The sequence below is a fragment of the Colletotrichum abscissum genome, assembly GCF_030869225.1.
Source record: "Colletotrichum abscissum strain IMI 504890 chromosome Unknown Scaffold_30.1, whole genome shotgun sequence".
In the NCBI taxonomy this organism is placed as follows: Eukaryota; Fungi; Ascomycota; class Sordariomycetes; order Glomerellales; family Glomerellaceae; genus Colletotrichum; species Colletotrichum abscissum.
This window is the reverse complement of record NW_026850210.1, coordinates 483,667-501,978: the sequence shown is the minus strand read 5'-3', so window position 1 is coordinate 501,978 and position 18,312 is coordinate 483,667. Positions and strand designations below refer to the sequence as shown.

The 18,312-nt window shown below is 53.0% G+C and overlaps 8 protein-coding genes across 8 annotated transcripts; 5 read left to right on the top strand and 3 right to left on the bottom strand.

Moving 5' to 3' along the window:
• Positions 1–2,607: 2,607 nt before the first annotated feature.
• CABS01_11284 (uncharacterized protein) lies at positions 2,608–3,640 on the top strand (the record flags this gene model as incomplete). The annotated part of the gene is made up of 2 exons (XM_060544639.1): positions 2,608–3,286; positions 3,345–3,640. 2 exons carry the CDS (start codon positions 2,608–2,610, stop codon positions 3,638–3,640), a joined length of 975 nt encoding a protein of 324 aa, XP_060397887.1.
• Positions 3,641–5,115: 1,475 nt separating this feature from the next.
• CABS01_11283 (uncharacterized protein) lies at positions 5,116–5,610 on the top strand (the record flags this gene model as incomplete). The annotated part of the gene is made up of 1 exon (XM_060544638.1): positions 5,116–5,610. One exon carries the CDS (start codon positions 5,116–5,118, stop codon positions 5,608–5,610), a length of 495 nt encoding a protein of 164 aa, XP_060397886.1.
• A 1,559-nt stretch (positions 5,611–7,169) lies between these two features.
• CABS01_11282 (uncharacterized protein) lies at positions 7,170–7,415 on the top strand (the record flags this gene model as incomplete). The annotated part of the gene is made up of 1 exon (XM_060544637.1): positions 7,170–7,415. One exon carries the CDS (start codon positions 7,170–7,172, stop codon positions 7,413–7,415), a length of 246 nt encoding a protein of 81 aa, XP_060397885.1.
• A 1,493-nt stretch (positions 7,416–8,908) lies between these two features.
• Positions 8,909–9,826, bottom strand: CABS01_11281 (uncharacterized protein; the record flags this gene model as incomplete). Its single annotated transcript, XM_060544636.1, has 1 exon — positions 8,909–9,826. One exon carries the CDS (start codon positions 9,824–9,826, stop codon positions 8,909–8,911), a length of 918 nt encoding a protein of 305 aa, XP_060397884.1.
• A 1,241-nt stretch (positions 9,827–11,067) lies between these two features.
• Positions 11,068–12,021, top strand: CABS01_11280 (uncharacterized protein; the record flags this gene model as incomplete). Its single annotated transcript, XM_060544635.1, has 1 exon — positions 11,068–12,021. One exon carries the CDS (start codon positions 11,068–11,070, stop codon positions 12,019–12,021), a length of 954 nt encoding a protein of 317 aa, XP_060397883.1.
• A 302-nt stretch (positions 12,022–12,323) lies between these two features.
• Positions 12,324–14,605, bottom strand: CABS01_11279 (catalase; the record flags this gene model as incomplete). The annotated part of the gene is made up of 2 exons (XM_060544634.1): positions 12,324–14,324; positions 14,378–14,605. 2 exons carry the CDS (start codon positions 14,603–14,605, stop codon positions 12,324–12,326), a joined length of 2,229 nt encoding a protein of 742 aa, XP_060397882.1.
• A 233-nt stretch (positions 14,606–14,838) lies between these two features.
• On the bottom strand, positions 14,839–15,241 carry CABS01_11278 (uncharacterized protein; the record flags this gene model as incomplete). Its single annotated transcript, XM_060544633.1, has 2 exons — positions 14,839–15,108; positions 15,179–15,241. 2 exons carry the CDS (start codon positions 15,239–15,241, stop codon positions 14,839–14,841), a joined length of 333 nt encoding a protein of 110 aa, XP_060397881.1.
• Positions 15,242–17,268: 2,027 nt separating this feature from the next.
• On the top strand, positions 17,269–18,232 carry CABS01_11277 (uncharacterized protein; the record flags this gene model as incomplete). The annotated part of the gene is made up of 4 exons (XM_060544632.1): positions 17,269–17,341; positions 17,450–17,484; positions 17,612–18,016; positions 18,086–18,232. 4 exons carry the CDS (start codon positions 17,269–17,271, stop codon positions 18,230–18,232), a joined length of 660 nt encoding a protein of 219 aa, XP_060397880.1.
• Positions 18,233–18,312: the final 80 nt, after the last annotated feature.

The window sequence follows — 18,312 nt, the reverse complement described above, 5'->3', positions numbered from 1 at the left end:
CCTCTTCAAAATAGAACCTCTCACTTGGCGAATTCGGAGATTGCGTTTGCGGGTGCAAAGGTTCCGGAGAGCTGGTACCCACAAGCTCCGGGGGGGCTCATCACTTGAGACACGGCAATCGGTACCGATTCTCACCACTGTGACGGGCTCAATGGAGGGGTCAGACTGAATCGGCAATCACCGTGAGACAACCTGCAAGAGTCGCGGCTGGAAAGGCTCTACCGGCTCAAGTTGCTCAAGCCCGGATCCGGAGTAGGGCCCTCCCCAACGAAGCCAGAGTTGTGCCTCGGAATCGGTGGAGTGTTGGGTGATGCGGTCTCGGAGGCCCGACGAACTTAAGCCACGCCGGGCCAGTCAGTGTACTATGTGTGATAGTGTGACTGCGAAGCCGTGAGGCCCCCTCCATTGATCATGGCCCGGCCCGGAAGTCTCGAACTAATGGCTGCGTTACCTCCGCGCTGGGTCTTCGAGCATACGGCATCCGCCGGGAGATCCTCGCCAGGCCGCCCTCCTCCTCCCTCATCCGAGAAATTGCCTTTTCTGGTAATTTCATCGGGCTTGACCCCCGGTACTTTTCGCATGGCTCATAACATCACGACGATCTTCGGGCTGATTGCACAATATGGCAACAGTTTCCGCGTGGTGTTCAGTAGTTTCGTTTCGCGGGGTTGATTACCACTCCCCACTGATCCAAGGTGTTTCCAGCCTTCTAGACGATCAGGAACCAACCAGGGCTATTCCTAATACACTGATGGCAAGCGAATAATCCGTCTGACAGTATGGTAGCGATCGAAGGGGTTGCGAGACACATTGAAAAGCATTCGTTGCCCCCCTCTACAAAAAACGTTCTGCGATCATCTTTGCCATCGAAGTATAACTGGTGGCAAAAGCCAGCTCGAAAAGCGAGAGAGTTTAGAGAATCTGACACCGCCCAGCGAGCCGTGCAGTCACGATCACGATCATGGTGTAGCCAACACAGGCAGCGCAGCACCGAGGCTCCGGACCGTGGCGGTCAGCAAGACTCCTTCATGAGCCCACCTTCCATCCTGCTTCCTTCCCGACCCTCCTTCTTCTCGGATATCGCCATCTCACTTATGGGGCAGTACAGCCTTTTCCAATGAGTGAGAAATTAGACTCTACGGAGAAGCGCGGACACGAGTTGGCAACGGGCTTGTTGGGCAAAGTATGCGGTTACGTGTTCGAACCCATCTCATTCCCGATCAAATGGCCGGGTTGCGATGCGACTCTGCCCCCAAAAATCCGGTGCTGTAGTTACGGGTTCGTCTCGTTTATTGACCTCAAGTCTCGCTTCTTTGCCTCATAATGTCAATCGCAACACCTCAGTGCACTCAAACTTTTCGATGGGGTTTCCTTATCTATCGCAGGCTGTCAACAGTGAGCCGATGCAGTACTACAGACAGTAGTGAATCCGAATCCGCATCCTCGGGAATTGGTGTCTTGGTGGAATCCTGTCATCCTGTCAGCAACAGCCCACCCGATCGGGGTTGCTACCATGACAAACCTACGTCGCTGACTTTCGTATTTTTAGCTTTGAAGAATTGCTTTGAGAAGCCGACATGGGCTTATCTCACTCTCATTCTCAGCTGAGCGACCAAGAACTCCGCAGGTGATCCTTCAGGAAATAGTGCAAAGCCTCAGCCTCCCAACCACCACCAACACCAACACCACCAAGTTCCAACAAGACATGCACCAATCGACGCTGCATCTAATTTCCTAACCAACAGGACTACCTCGCCGCAGATGCACTCATCAAGAGTTTCATCTTGCCACCAACGGCCTTCCCGTTTGATCATTGTTTGCATAATTGTTCTCTTGTTCGTCCCTGACCTGTCTCATGAGATCATGCGGCACAGAAGTAGCACGCACCAACAGCAAGATTATCGTGGTCCCTAGGCCCTCCGTGTCTCGATTTTATTGCCTCCGAGGTCGTACACACCCAAAGAAGGTTCTGTGTAAAAGATTCCAAAGAAACGCACAGCATATGCAAATCAACTCCAATACGTAGAGAACTAGCACAGCCTGCTTGAAAACACTGCATCCATCAACCTTCAGGTGATAGAGAAGAGGCTGTCGCTCAGCTCCAGATGCCAAGCGAAGCCAGGCTTCCTGGCTTTGTGCCCCCAAAAGAGGCTGTGGAGACCCGCAAGTGCGAAATTTGGCTGTATCCTCCCACCGCCCTCTCATACTCCCCTTGCAACAATAAGACAAATATTTGTCTGCCTGCAGAAGAAAGACGAGGCTTCCAAGGCTGCTTGCAGGTACCTCAGCAGAAAGCCCCGTCTTAGTCCGACATGTCGAATGATGTTGCCCGGTCGAGTCGGCGATCAGCATGATGCAGGCTCGGAGCCGTTGGTCACACCTTTTGGCAGCGGGCCCTCCCTCAAGTCTTACGCCTATGAGCTTATATACATCTTATACCTATGTCTTAAGTAGCATTACCATGTGCTCCTTTCAAGTCTCCTTAAACTCATCTGCTGTTTTTTCTCATATACCATACAGGCTTGGTCTCAAAGCTGTGAACCTCGAGAGCGAATCCGGGCTTCCGAATTTGGGTATATACAGCTTCACATCCACCAAACTTGCATAATGGCGGTAGCCAGCTTAGGCCTGAGCTGTCCCAAAGGCGGCGACTTTTACATCTGTGAAGGGAGCAAGGTCGAGTTCCTGGGCTGCTGCGCGACAAACCCCTGCGCCGATGGCAGCGGAAAGTGTCCAACAAAGGACAGGAGGATATCCGCCTTCAACCCAGACCGCTACGCCAACATACCAGCCCAGGGCTGCGACGATGCCAGACCGCCGAGCGAGATCTTCTGGACGTGCACAAACGACATCTCCTTTATCGGATGCTGCGCGACGAACCCATGTCAGGAACCCGATGGGTTATGCCCGCAGACGAATCTTATATCGGCGACGCTGAGTTCGAATGCCAGCTCGAGGGCAGTGTTCCTACCGGATGAGTCCGTGACACCCACGCCGTCGGCATCGGCATCGTCTACAGCAACGCCGGCTCCGAGTGGGTCGCCCTCTGGAGGTGGTGGTGGAGGTCTGGGAACGGGGGCCATTGTCGGCATCGCGATTGGTGCTGCGGTGGCTGTTGGTATTATTGTTGCGATCATCTGGAGATGCGGATGGCACGCCAGAAAGCGCAACGAAAGACGTGAGCCGCCGGCGTGGGAGCCGTCCGCCGCCCAGAGCCCTCACCCGAGCCAACATCCTGAGATGGGATATGCACCACACAGCCCTAACCCGTATGATCCAGCCCATGGTAAGTCTTCGCCACATCCACCAATTCAGATTCAGATCAAGACTGACATATTCTATAGCGTCGTACGCGACGACAGCCGTCCCCGAGTCTTACGCCTCTTCATCACCTCCACCGCACTCACCATATTACTCCATGAAGCATCCCAGCTCGCCCATGAGTATGGACCCCCGCCACATGTCGACCTACTCGGACGGCAATGTGAGCTCTCTCAGCAGCCATCCTACAGACCCGCGGCATCTCCCATCTTACTCTGCCCTTAGGAGCGATTTGCACCCGGTCAGTGAGCTAGATAGCACGGAGCGGGAGATGCCGAGGGCAGAGCTGGGAGATGGGACTCCGACGGTGACAAAGTGAACAGGGAACGATTGTTTCCAGAGTCAATGACGAATCATGTGTATGAAATGAGATGTTCCTATTCTAAGCGGGGCGTTTGAGGTGTAGCATGATGATTGAAGGAAGGCATCACGATGACCTTCATGTTGGATGTATCTTGTGATGCATCTTGCATTCCGAGTAGTAGAGACTTAGCTAATTCTTGTTAATTGGAGTAGAGTGGTCATTTGCCGAACCTCGTTGTACATCCTCCGCTTGTCGAACTAAGACATGCCCTAATAGATGATTCCATCGATATCAAACATGTTCACAATATTCACGTTGCATCGCGCGTTGGAGCTCAGCTGTAATTAACAGCATTTTGTAATGGCCTGTGCCAGCCTTCACCGAAAAAGTCCATTTCTCCAATTGGGGTAAATCGTTCGTCGTATGACAAGGTTCATCTAGTTGCACTCAAATCATTTTCAACACTTTTGCCCTCCACTACTCCGCATCACAGTGCCAACCCTTTCGCCTTTCGCTTCTTCAAAGATATCGCTGGGTCCTCGGTGTCTGGGGAGCACAGGCGGGTCTACAGCCATTATGGGCTATCAGTTTGGCACAACAGTCATCAAACAAGACCCGCCTTGCTAGCTCAATCGGTAGAGCGTGAGACTCTTAATCTCAAGGTTGCGGGTTCGACCCCCGCGTGAGGCTCAAATCCTCACCGCGATTGACCAAGTCATTCTTCGGGTTCTTATTCTTTTGTCTTTTTTGGGTATCTGCAGATTTGCTACGTCCACCCGCACGTTGTTTTTGGCCTTGACGGTTTCGTGGAGCACCGAGTCAGTCCATTCAAGTCAAGGGAAGACTTCATAAAGTGAGTTTGTTTGTCTACTTGAAGGTGCAACTTGCGGGCGATTTCCACACTGCCCTGAGGTGCAGAACGAGTACAATGCAACGGGAACCACAGATGAAATATCTACTTAGTCCAGAGATTTAGACTGAAACCATGATGTCCATTGTTTGCATTTTGCGAAAGCCATGGATGGTCCAGTGATTGAGACCACATGTATCCGCTTCAAGACGCACGTCGGCAGGGCTTCCGACAATCTTGCAGTTAGAACAATGAAAGAGCAAGAGGGAATGGTCAGATTGGGGCTCGACACATACCATCAAACGTCGACGATGATAATTAGATTGTGGTGACAGAAAGACCATCCCTCTTTAGAAACTAGATGTATAAACTGTCGAAGAAGCGGTAGCACTAGACTTGTCTTGGAACGATATCGACAAAAGCGCCATAACAAGTCAGGAGCAATTAACAAAGCAAGATTGTTGTGACGAATAGGAGACTCTACGCGGATGGGAGTTACAGAAACATTTGCTGGAACACTTCAGGTCTATATCTAGAGTTCTCACCCAAGGTAGCCTCAGCCCAGCATCTCACAGCGAGCCTTACGGGTAACTTTTCTATACCAACATACTCTTAAAGACGGGCTCAATTCTCCGTCAATATGACTACACGTTTCCGACACTTCCTCGGGAAGTACAAGAGCAAGTTTCGTTACTATGTTGCAAACTCGGTCAACTTGCGCCAGATTACACAATTGATACTAGTCTTGTTCTCGCTTGCCGCCATTGTCGGCCCCATCGTACTACTCGTGTTCGAGTATAAGAAAAGCCCCTCGAGTCCCCTGATCATACTCGGGTTTCTATCAGCTGCTATTGCGACCTTTTTCAGTTCCTGTGTGGCTCTGTGGTGGTGGCGTTTCACTCATCCTCCCAGGGACGACACCCAACAAGTCATACCCTGGTCCAGAAGCGGTTCAGAGTCGAGCTCGGTCGGTCCAACTCAGACCCAACTGGCTGCGGGACCGTCCGACACACAGGGTACGGACTTCCCATTGAGTCCTATTACGGAGCAGGCTTCTTCTTCTGTCACTGCCGAAGTCAATGTAGACGGAGTCAACCACGAAGGAAATAATGCAAAGACGCCTTCGAAGAGTTGAGTATGCCGGCACTCGTCTTGGAAGGGATATTGGGGTCGAGAGCAAACAGGGATCCGCGGCTGCTCATGTGTGATTTGGAGAGATGTTTCGAGCAGATGGCAGTAAATGCTTCAAGTGATATGTGGTCACCTCTGCCATGGATGCATTTGTTGAGTACTCAGGATTTGGTAGGTTGAAGACTAGCTCATACGAGTCACAAGACTTCTAGCACACTGATAGTACATTAAGATATCTCGTTGGACGTCTGCACTGTGAAAATGCTTCTTGCGTCGTATGAGATATGGCCCAGTCTCACTGTAAACTTAGTGAGATGAGTCAAACGCTTAGATGGTGATCCGTCTATCGAAATGATACATAAGTTTCCCGCATCAACGTTGGCTTCGATGGACATGCATTGTAGCTCTCAAGAATAAGGTACGACACAGTCGACTCAGTGTCCGTCGTCTTCCAGGCACCCAGAGCAGTTGCGACGTTGTCCCTAACTCTTTGAGAGTAGTAGTCGACTGAATGGAGACTGTTACAAGATTTAACTACATCATTTACTGTAAGTGCGCGTGGGAACATGCCGGAAGTCACCAAATAACGCGGTGAACGCCTCCAGTCGTTGCCAAGACAAGCTAAACACAGATATCAACACCGGAACAAGTTGATGTGAATGCAGTGAATGCTGTGCCTTCTAGTTTGTAACCCAGAGATGGTGAGACATTGACTTCAGTGTGATTCTGGTGCTTTCTCGTAGCTATGGCTGAATGTTGCAGCTTGCATGTAATCCCACTTCAGGGAGGATCAAATAGTGGCATCGCAAACTCAAAGGTGAGGGAGATATCACATCAAGGACCTAGTTCGAATCTTGCTAAATATACCGGCGGTCTACCTCTCCATTGAACGCACACACGACTCGTGGGCGTTGGGCAGAAAAATCATCTCCATCATCAGCACGGATGGTGCACCTCAGCTCAGGTCTGCGTTATCGGCCATGGGAGGTTACATTCACATCAACGTGTGCCACTCCGGCACCGCGATTCGCAAGCATGCCATTTGAATGACGACAGATTGGGGAAAGATGAGAGTTGCCAAGCGGGAACTCAATCGCCGGGCTTCATCCGTATGGTTGTCCACACTTTAGCCTTCTCTCGAAATGAGATGATGGGAACGGGCAGTGCAGCGAACAAACATTGGACGTTGCAATGTTGCAGTCCAACCCAGGATGGATTTATTGTAATGTGCTGGCTGATATGCCGTGACATAGCGTCAGAGGATCGCGTCTCTTGCCAACATCAGATCATCCCAAGGCAACGTGGATAGGGGCAGCTAGCTTTAACTAATGATAATCAAGCATAATAACTGCCCGGTACCAAAGTTTCTTCTCCCTCTTACCATCTCGTCACGTCGCGGGGTTGCATCGCATAACAGAGGACGCATCACACGCACCCAACTTGAGAAGAGGATGAGATGCGCCCTGGATGCCGCATTGCCGACGGCCGGGTCAGACGCACGCCGACGAAAACGGCATTCATTCAGATCCATCTTTCCCCCCCTCAAAATGGTAGGGATGAAACATGCCAAATTTCCTGTGCCTTGATTTCTGCATCTGCCAACAATGGGCAAGCGTGACAAGGTCAAGAAAAGGCCGTTCCGCTAGGCGGATAGAGCCTAGAGAGGGCCTAGACTCCCGTCGTAAATCTGGGTTTGGCCCAATTGCCGTGGGCAGACGGGACCACGAACCACGCGATCAAAGTTCGGGGAAAGGCCGCTATGGGGACGACGGATGGGTCACCCTGGAGTCTGCGGATACTGAGCTATAATCTGCTTGATCAGTGGGCCAGTTTGTCTATGAGTAAGGTGCCATATCCGCAGTTACTTCGTTCATCGGGGGTCTGACGGATCAAGTCAAGAGAGCCGGACCGTTCACCTTCATCCGCTGCTGTCTCCGTTGATCAAGCAAAGAAGCACGGCGAGGAAGGGTTTGTTGGCAAAGTTGGCACGTTGACAGTTGGTTCCTGCAGTGGCTCGAATGCTAAAGAGATTTTAGGTAAACTGGAGCGTGTGGGCTCTCTGATGTACGGCTAAACGTAAATCGACATGCTGTTCAGGGGCACGAGGGGCATTGTTGGCCCAGCCACACACACCATCTTCCAGGAGAAGAAAAGATGAGCAATGACACACACACTGATGCTAGCGTCAACCGTTGGAAGTTAGAACAGCTCAAAGTTAAGCGGCAGCTCGAAGCGACTTTGTTAGCGAGCTTTCCATAAAAGCCGTTGGCGACCAAGGCACTAGCCACACCACTAGTACTAGTGAGTTTGATGAGTCGATCCAAAGAGGCTTTGATGTTGCTCCTACCAATGCGTTGCGGTTGCAGTCGACGGCACGTTGAATCGTCCAGGCCATCAACGGGTGCGACGCTGCGGTACCGGTCTCTGCAGTCCGTTTCTGACAGTGACACTTTCCACATTTTGCCTTGCCGGCAAACACGGCGGAGAAGAGTCGCAACCAAAGTGGCCAACAGAGTCGCATTCAACTTCATAACTTTCATAAGCAACTTCACAAGAGAGGTGAGCCATGGTCTCATTGCGCGCCGTGCGTCTCTCCGCCAGGTTCATCAAAAAAAGAGAATGGCAAATGGGGGCCGAGATCTCCCGTCCGGCCCTTTCCAACAAGGCCCAGCCCGAAAACTCTGAGCGTTACAGTCTGCGGAGGATTTGTTCCTCGATGGTTGCTCGGGCATAACGGAAAGCGGCTGTTTTTGCTATTACTGGATTTAATAGTACAATGTTCATATCATCCAAACGTAACGACGTCACAACGTCATTCCCCTTTATCGCCGGCGACTACACAATACACCTTCGGTACCGCCTGATTTACCGTCTGATTTGTAGCGCTCGCAGCTTTGACCGCGTTCCATTCTTCATGGCGTCAAGAGACTCGAGAGTCGGAGAGAATACTAACGTCTTCAACTCTCGTCCTCTTCAGCTCCCAAAATGTCACCCCGGCCGATATCACGCCTCTTATATCCCACCCTGTCCCACGAGCCCCCGTCCCAGAAGCGGCTCCCCGGAGCGGTCCCAATCGAACGATCCAGGCGTCGGAGGTCTGACTGCTTCCAGACTGGCACGCCTCACCATCTCAGACGGCAAATCAACGTCCACAATCGCATTGGTTCACCATCATGTCATAGGCAGTCATTTGGAAATATCGAAATCTCGATTGACAGCAATCGGTAACTCGCATGTCCCTAACTCTCATTTCCATTATGCCCAATGCCTCGCAAATCCCGCGTCGCTACATTTGGGGCACTCTAAAGAATACTCTCATCATCGTTGCTAATCGTCGCGGTGCCCCCTCCCTCCGCCTCAGCCACAATCTTGGTCCTCACGACCTTGCCCGTGGTATCCAGGTAGATGTTGCTAAACGCCTCGAGGCCGGGATATGGCGCATACACGTACTGCAGCTCAAACTCCTTGACCTGCCCGTCAATCGAAATGGTCTTGTTGTGCCCGCTAAACGTCATGTCGCGGCTGTAGAACCCAACCACCTTGCGCCCGCTCTCGTTGCCGCTGTTGTCGAGGTAGACGTCAAACAGGCTCCCGTTCTGCGCCAGCACGCGGTTCGTGTGCGTGCGGCCCGAGAAGTCGTTGACCGAGTAGAGGATATTGTGCTCCAGCCGGAACGTGAGGTCGCGCTTCGCTACTGCGGACGCGGCGGCGCTGCTCTCGACGGGATCCGTGACGACGTCGACGGTCTTGTTGACGATGTCGCTGACGGTGTCGCCCAGTGTTGCGATGATGGGGTTCAGGTCGATGCTGGTGAGCACATCGTCCACCATCTTGACCACGTTCTCCAGCCGCGCCTCGAGCTCGACCTTGGCCGAGACGTTGTAGATGCCCAGCTTGACGCGGTCGATGCTGGCGTCCACGCCGGCCTGGAAGTGCAGCAGGTTCAGGACCTTGGCGTCGAGGTTCACTTTGGCGGTGATGTTTTGCACCTCAATGCTGATCTCGCCCACTGATACGGACGCGTTGAGGTACACGTCCGGGATCGGGTTGAGCGTGTCGATACCGGTCTTTGTGTTGGCTGTCTCGTAGACAGCTGATTCGTTGTCGCCGCGGCGGTTGAGCTCGTAGCCTACATAGCCGTCACCCTTTGGCTCATCTTGAGCGAGGGTCAGGGTCGAGAGGGTGAGGAGGGTGAGAGCCCTGGTGATGAAGAAGATCATGGCGAAAAGAGAGTGTAAGAGGCTTTCTTGTCTTGGTTTGCAAAGGAGTGACTGTAGTGGCGCTGCAGGCCGATTTGGAGATGGAAAGACGAAGGGAGTGAAGGGGCCGCGGACGAGAGCAAAGGGCTGCAAATCCAACGATGCCGGGGAAGCAAACGATACAAGTATTGTCTAGTATCTAATGAGGAGAAGGGAAGTGGAGGAGGGGGGAGGGGATCCAGCGAGTGCCAGATCCGATGACGAGCCAGGCTTCGGGATTGTCACTGCATCAAGAGCAGACATTAACTCAATAACCCCTCCCCTTTCAACACCAGATCCTAGGAGACAGCTGGCAAGGTGAGTTTCTTTCTCCTATCCACATTCAACAGGGCCAGGTCATGTTCTCAAAAGTCTCCTCCGCACGCGGCGCCCCCGTCGCCCAGCGAATCCCCCGACTGGTCTGCCATCTCCCCCAGTCAAGTGACGCAGTGCTGTCGCTTTTATTTCGCGCACGATGCAACATCGCCAACGCTCGTAGGCTCAAGGCATGATAGGATGGGGTATGAGCCGAGAGGTCAAATCACCAAATGGGACAAGAGGGCAATCTCCCAAATGTTCCCATCGATCCATGGTCCATCTGAACCCGGGGGAGCCACACAGACATGGAATATTCCAAGGTTTTTCTGAACATGCCCGTCCACATGCAGCCCTTCGGCCCGGTGGCTTGCAGCTTGTCACCTTGTCTCACAAATCAGCACTTCTCTTTCCCCCCTATAAGCATCGAGATGTTCGACTGCCGGGCAATGGAACTCCATGGGACAAAAGGAGGTGTGGGCACCGCCTCTTCGGGACCGCTGCCCATATCCGCCCTAGATATGGAGACCAACGGCCCCATTACACCAGGGCGGACGCTCCATCCCATGTGCGTCTTAGTGACATGGATGATGGGCCTCAACCCATGACACTCTACCTACGTACCTACATGTAGTCATGTAGACTCCGCGTAGAACAGGGATGGAAGGGGAGGGGGAGGTCTGATGCTGGGACAGGACGAGGTAAATTGTCAACCTCCATCTCCTCCTTCCACGATGCCGCCATATATCCCCCCAGCAAGCCCTCCCATCGCGGCCTCGTCCCCTCCCACAGCTCACCAGCGTTCCCAGTCTCGCTCACCTGGTGCTCCTCGTCCACTCCTTTGACACAAACCAATCCAACCCAACACACTCCTTTGCAAAAGCCCATCACCTTTATAATCATCCGAAATGAGGACCTCCATCATCTCCCTCCTGCTGGCGCTCTTCGTCGCCCTCGTCGCGACACAAACTCCCACCGCGACAGACACCACAGAAGCAACCACCTCCGTCGCAGCAGAACAACCCTCCGGAACGCCAGAGGCTTCAGGAACACCAACGACCCCAACGTCCACAGCCGCAAACTCCGGAGGCAACGCCGGCGGCGGCAGCGGCAGCGGCAGCGGCACGACCACCGCCGCAGGAAGCAGCACCACAACCCCGCCAGCAGACGTCTACCTCAAAGTCCCCGAGCTCTCCGTCGGCCGCATCGAGCTCGACGTCGACAACCTCTCCGCCGAAGTGAACCTCGCCGCCGAGGTCGCCAAGCTCGTCACCATCAACGCGGGCGTACAAGTCGGCATCGAAAAGGTAAACATCACCATCGTCGACGTCGAGGCCGAGCTCGAGCTCGTCATCCGCCTCGGCAACCTCGTCGACATTGTCAACCGCACGCTCGCCTCGCTGGATCTGAACCCTCTGCTCATCAATCTCCTCGACACCGTCGGCGATGTCGTCGACGACGTCATTGGTGCTGTGGACGGCCTTCTGGGTTCCATCGTCAACGGCGACTCCAAGATTAACTTCTTGATTGACAACTTGGGAAATATTGTGCAAGAGGTCACCAACGCGGGTGCCTCCGCCCTGAGCTCCATCATCGGCAACTACCAGCAGAACATGACCTTTACGGGCTCCCAGCAGGATCTCGGTAACGGGCTGACGCAAAAGACGTACTCGTACGAGCCGCTTAGTTCGTTGGTGAATATCGTCTTCAATACGCTTGGTCAGGTTGTGAGGGCGACTGTGGTTAAAGGTGGCTCATCGGGAAGCGGGAGCTCGTCGGCGAGTGGAACAACGGTCGCGGCGACGACGGCTGCCGCTACGACTACGGCTCCGGTGACGACAACGGCTGCTGCTAGCACCTAAGCTGGCTGGCGTCGTGGTAGAAGTATTGAGTAGAAAGGAATATACGTTAATACAGCCTGTTACCTAAGAACATTGGTGAGGTTATACTGAGCCTTGTTTGATGTATATGACGATGGCGTTGGCCTCCACAATAACACATCTTTCATCAAAGCGATATAGCCTTCTCGACTACTCCGGCTCGTAGACTCAAGTCAGATCACGAAACCACAGGGGCTTGCAAGATGAAAGTCATCATCAGTTGTTCATTATACGACAATCATTATATGTAGCGCCATTTCCCGTTCGTATCGTCAGTTATCGGATCAGTACGCCAGCTGAGTGCTGAGCCCATCGAGCTCACGCGCCCACACGCGGTGTTGAGCAATGGTGTAAAAGAATTGCTCCAAGAACCCCTTGCTATTCTTGACGATTTCGACAGTCTCCCTCAGGCTCTCAGGTTGGACCGACTTCATCGTGACAACGCCGTAGCTTTCTGCAACATTACTGTCACTAGACAAGGAAACCTCGGGAAGCGAGATGGCAGTCTGGATGAAGTCAACGGCCTCGCCAGTGGCAGCGATGGCCTTTAAGTGACCAAAGGCCTCGCGAACCCAGTGGACAGCCCTGCCGTTCTTGGAAAGAGTCTTGATGGAATCTGCACCACCGGGCACGAAGATGGCATCGACCATGGTCGATCGGAAGCCTTCAAGGTGGTGATGAGGAACGACACCGTTTCCAGCCGTCTTGGATGTGCCGGCAGGGAAGATCTCGGAGCGACGGGTGCCAATGATCATCGGCGTAGCCTGAGCTGCCGCGGCAGCACCCTTGATGGCACCAAACGCGACAGGATCGAAGCCGTCGGCGATGATTATTGCGATGCGGCGCGACTTGATGGTGGGTGTCTCGGGCTCAAATTCCAGCTGGCTGAGACCCTTGGCCTTCTTGCCGTGGTTGGGTGTGCTCGCCTTCTCGGGCGATGTCGCGCCGACCATCTCGGCAACAGCCTGAGCCAAGCCCAGGTCGATGTCGGCAAGACGCTGGGCCATGCGTTCGTACACAATGGGGTCCTCGCAGTGGTCTAGCTCAAACGCGAATGCGTTGACGGCGTGCGTCTTTTCGATTGGCGACAGACTGTTGAAGAAGAGCTGGGCTTGGCTAAAGTGGTCCTTGAACTTGGCGCTCTTGCTGCGCTGCTTCATGCCCTCCACCTTTTGGGCAAAGTCAACGTAGGCGCCGGAAACCTTGGAGTGGTTTGCCGGAGGAACGGCCTCATGACGGTTGGGCCAATAGTTGACGTTGCCCTTTGTAATGGTTTGACGGTGTGCGCCGTCACGGTTGAAGTTCATGACTGGACATACCGGCTTATTGATGGGCAGTTCCTGCCAGTTGATGCCGAGGCGGGTGATTTGGGTATCAAAGTAAGAAAAGTTGCGGCCCTGGAGGAGAGGGTCGTCTGAGAATCCGATGCCGGGGACGACATGGCTGGTGCAGAACGCGACCTGCTCGGTCTGGGTAAAGTACTCGTCGGGATTCCTGTTCAGTTCCAGCTCGCCGATGTAGCGAATGGGGATCTGCTCCTCAGGCCAGACCTTTGTGGCGTCGAGAATGTCAAAGTCAAAGTCGTGCTCTTTGGACTCGGGTAGAACCTGGATACCGAACTTCCACTTAGGGAAAGCGCCATTCTCGATGGCCTCGGCGAGATCCTTGCGGTGGAAATCGGGATCTTGACCGGCCAGCTTTAGTGCCTCATCCCATACGAGTGAGTGGACGCCAAGCTCGGGGGTGAAGTGGAACTTGACAAAGTGCCGTTCGCCATTGTCGTTGGTGAGCGTGTAGGTGTTGACACCAAAGCCTTGCATCATTCTATATGAGCGAGGAATGGTGCGGTCAGACATGGCCCAGCAAAACATGTGTGTGGCCTCGGTGTGAAGGTACTGGAAATCCCAGAAGTTGTCGTGGGCAGACTGAGCCTGGGGGAACTCGAGTTGAGGCTCAGGCTTGCCAGCGTGGATGACGTCGGGGAACTTCATAGCGTCCTGGATGAAGAAGACGGGAATGTTGTTTCCAACCATGTCCCAGTTACCCTCCTCGGTGTAGAACTTCACAGCAAAGCCGCGGACATCGCGGACAGTGTCGGCACTGCCTCTGCTACCGAGGACAGTGGAGAAGCGGAGGAAGACGGGGGTCTCGCGGGATGTATCGGTCAAGACGCCGGCATTTGACACGTCTGCGGCGCTTTCAAATAGTCTAAAGGTTCCAAAAGCACCAGCTCCTCTGGCGTGGACTACTCGCTCGGGAATCCTCTCGTGGTCGAAGCGGTGGATCTGTGCGGGTGTTAATGACAGATTGCGGTTACAAGCAGGAGGTCAAGACGAACCTTTTCTCTCGCAATAGCATCCTCCAAGAGCATGGGTCCGGTCTTGTCATTGTTGGAGACCCTCAGCCAGTCATCCGTGTTCTCAATCTTTGTGCCAAAGTCGGTGGTCATGGGAGCCTTGGGGTTGACCTCGACCATGTTCTCAGCGAGCTGAGCGTTCTTCTTGTTTCCTTGGCCCATGATTACGTTGCCAGCTTTCTTGAGGGTATCGGGTACGATGCTGGACATGGTTCAAGGAGAGAAGAAAGACGGCATGTGTATCCGTTGAGAGAGAGGCGGGAAAGAGATCAGAATTTAGGGGGGCGAGCAAACCCCAGAACGAAACCCGCCCTATATAAAGCAAGCCTCACCAATCGAGGTTCCCGTTCGTCCAGGTCTGTTTCCTGATGGAGTCCCATCTACTCGGGCCTGTCTGACGTCAATCTTGTGCTACCAGTCAGTCGCCAACGACTACTGCCCCTTCAAATTGCGTACCATTCAGACGTCCAACTGCTTGTCCCATTGGCGGGACATTCTCCAGAGTCAGGCTGGCCTACCAGCACTACAGTAGATCGTCTGCCAGGTGTGCCGCGAAGAGTTGGGAGGAAGTGTAGATATTTCGCCATGTTGATGTCAGAGTCGACATTGCCGTGTCCCAAAGAAGCCGCGAGCCCCTGGCTACCTGCCCGCTTGCCTGCCGTGTACTCCGGAGCTGTGGTCCGGAGGGTGGAGAAAGGAGCAGAAGCTCCAGCCCCACAGCCAATGACATGACGCATAGTCGGCCAATAAGCGGAACCACGCCAACCTGTCCAAGATACGTACCGCCGTGCCCCTCCAATGCCCCTCGATGGCCCAAGCTTCTCTCTCACCGAGCCACTGCTGCATCAGGTTCCTTCGAGATGATTGGGTGATGCGGATGGGCTCATCTGTGATATTGGTAAAAAGATGCTCTTCATTCGACCGTTTTGTGGTACAAGTGAGATCATCGCCCAGTCATGATTTTTGATGAGAGTTCTTGGTTTCCACAAACATCAATTGCTGGGTTGAAGCTTCCAGCTAGGGGAGGAGTGATGTGGCATACACAGAGCAGCCCGGTGAATTGACTGAGAGACTTACTTTATCGACATCGTCCTCTTCACAATAGGCTCAAGTCACCCACTAGCATGACGGACTTTCTGGTGCGTGTATGAAGTACGGGAGAAGCGAAAGACTCTGCTTTTCGTAGAGCAGGTTCAAACGTCACACACTCATCGCCGTCACCCATTTCCGCGCTTCTCTGGCATGACTAGGCACCTTTCTCGCCGTGTGGATAGAAAGAGATTCTGACTGGTCAATGGTTTCCCGCCGAACGAACTTCGTAGTAAGACTGCTGCACCTTATTTTACGGTGAAACTATTATTCCTGTTCAATTCAGCCTTACCATACTTGGATTTGCCATTTCTAACTCTCGCCCTTACAACTGTGACCCGTCCATGATTCCGAAATAATCGGATCCGGACTGAGACCACGGATGAACAGCAGGCAACCGGATGCATAGTTGGCCCACTGATACGGGGACATCCTAGCGTCCCGAAAATCAAGCTGCACCCGCCAATCTCATCAATACACATACTGCCTTTCTAGAAACCTTGTATCAGGGTAACTCTTCTCTAGCAGAACAGCCAGTCCTCGGTATCAAAAGCAAACCGTCCGCCTCTATTCCGAACGCTCAGACTGTATGCGTTAGCATTTACGAGACCACAATGTGAGCTCCACACGGGAGCGCTGTGGTAAACGAGATGGGGAAACAACGCTGCCCGGACTGGATCGCATGAATGAAGAGGCAATGGTGAACAAGACCGAAGAGATGAATGCATTGACAAAGGCGGGCGAATAAACCGTCGCGCGTAGCTAATATGAGTTGATCTGGCAGGCAACTCGGTATCCTTCCGTCTTTCCTAATAGAACAAAACAAATTCAATTGACAGACAAGCATCACGTCCACCAAACTCAGATCCTCATGGACCATGAACAAAATGCAAAAGATTTCACACCCGTTGGTGCTACTCTATCAATGCCTCGTGGCGGAATCGAACCGCCGATCTTCTCATGTCACTAGGTACTAGTGAGACGCTATACCACTTAGCCAACAAGGCTTGCTACTCGGATCTGCTGGTAAGGAATATGTAGCGAGGTCGGGGACGTGGATGTGATCGTTGTTGTGGTGTGGAAAGGCAACTTCGAAGTTGACGGTGGATGAGAAAATAGCAAATAATTACTGCAAAACGATAAAACGAGGCTGAGAGGTGCCACGGAAAGAAACTTTGACTAGAGTTTGAACTTGCTTGCCTTGGTGGCACGGCGTGGCGCGACAAAGGATCTGCTGACGGCGCGGGTGCTTGAGCGCAGATCGCTGCAAACACACTCCAACGGTGGGCGAAAGGACCTGAATAGACGCAAAGTTGGGAACAAATAGCAGCAAGAACTCTGAAGACGGTATTGTTTTGGTTGTTGAAATAAAAAACAAATGTATTTCAAAGTAGTTTTAGGGGAATTGACGAACAGGCAGCAGCAGCAGCAGCACCAGTAGCAGCTCTGGCGGAACCTCACTTTGTCCCTTTGACTGACTGCCCGAGTTGAGTTCACATGGTCGTTGTTTCCTCCACTGACCGCGACACTAACAAACGTCGCGCCTTCTGGCCAACGGACCGCGCATAAAAAGGTGCTTGTCTGCTAGAAAGTAAGTACCTCAAACCGGACCCACCCCCACCTCGAAATTCTCTCCTTTCCAGCGTCGCAAATCACAACCCCGCCAACTATCTCATCGCGCAAACGAGGTCGAGAGGGTTAGTCACCGCCCAAACCTCACTTCCTTAATACCATCGACTGAAGACCTCACGGGAGTCAACCGACTGGAAGGGAGTTTCGGCGCAATGGTCTACTACTTCACCTCCAAGGCGGTCGACCCGGCCGCTTTCATTTACGTCGGCAAGGACAAGTTTGAGAGTGCGTTTGCTCCCGGTTGTGTGAAGATGAGACGGGGGTCGCTTCAGCCTGCACCTTTTTGAGAAATGGAAATGAAATAAATGGAGGAGTACTAACGGAGGGAAATAGATGAGGAGTTGATCAAGTACGGCTGGGAGGAAGACGTCTGGTAAGTCCACTCACCCACCCCCAAACTCATCACTCATTAACCTCTCACAGGGTACGCAAAATCTCATCTCACAACTCTTATCACTCACCTCACTCAACATCCCTCACTAACACACCGAAAAGTTCCACGTAGACAAGCTCTCCTCAGCCCACATCTACCTCCGCCTCCCAGACCCAAAGGACCCATCCACAACCACCCCGATGACATGGGACGCCATCCCCGAACCCCTCCTCACCGACCTCGCCCAGCTCACAAAAGCAAACTCCATCGAGGGCAACAAAAAGGATAACATCACAATCATCTACACCCCCTGGTCTAACCTCAAAAAGGACGGCAGCATGGCCGTCGGCCAAGTCTCCTTCAAGGACCCGCGTAAAGTAAAAAAGGTGCTCGTCGCGCAGCGCGAGAACCCCATCGTGAACAGGCTCAACAAGACCAAGGTCGAGAAGAAGCCTGATTTGCAGCAGGAGAGGGATGATCGGTTGAAGGAGTTGAGGAAGAGGGACCAGGCTTCTACTCTTGAGAGGGTGAGTTCTCCATCTTACTCTCTTACACAAAGATATAAGTCTCGAGGGATGGATGCTAACGGATTTTAGAAACGAGAAGAGGCCCGCGTTATGCAGGAGCGCAAGGAGAAGAAGTGGCAAAAGGATCACGCATATGATGACATCTTTACGGAAGAGAACATGGAGGCCACGAGCAACCAGAACCGCGACGAGAACTGGGAAGACGACTTCATGTAGTCTTCTCTCTATCTGTCCGTCTTGCATTTTCCTCCTACAGCGGGAAGCTTTTCTTCCATCGTTAATGCTATTCAGCCTCA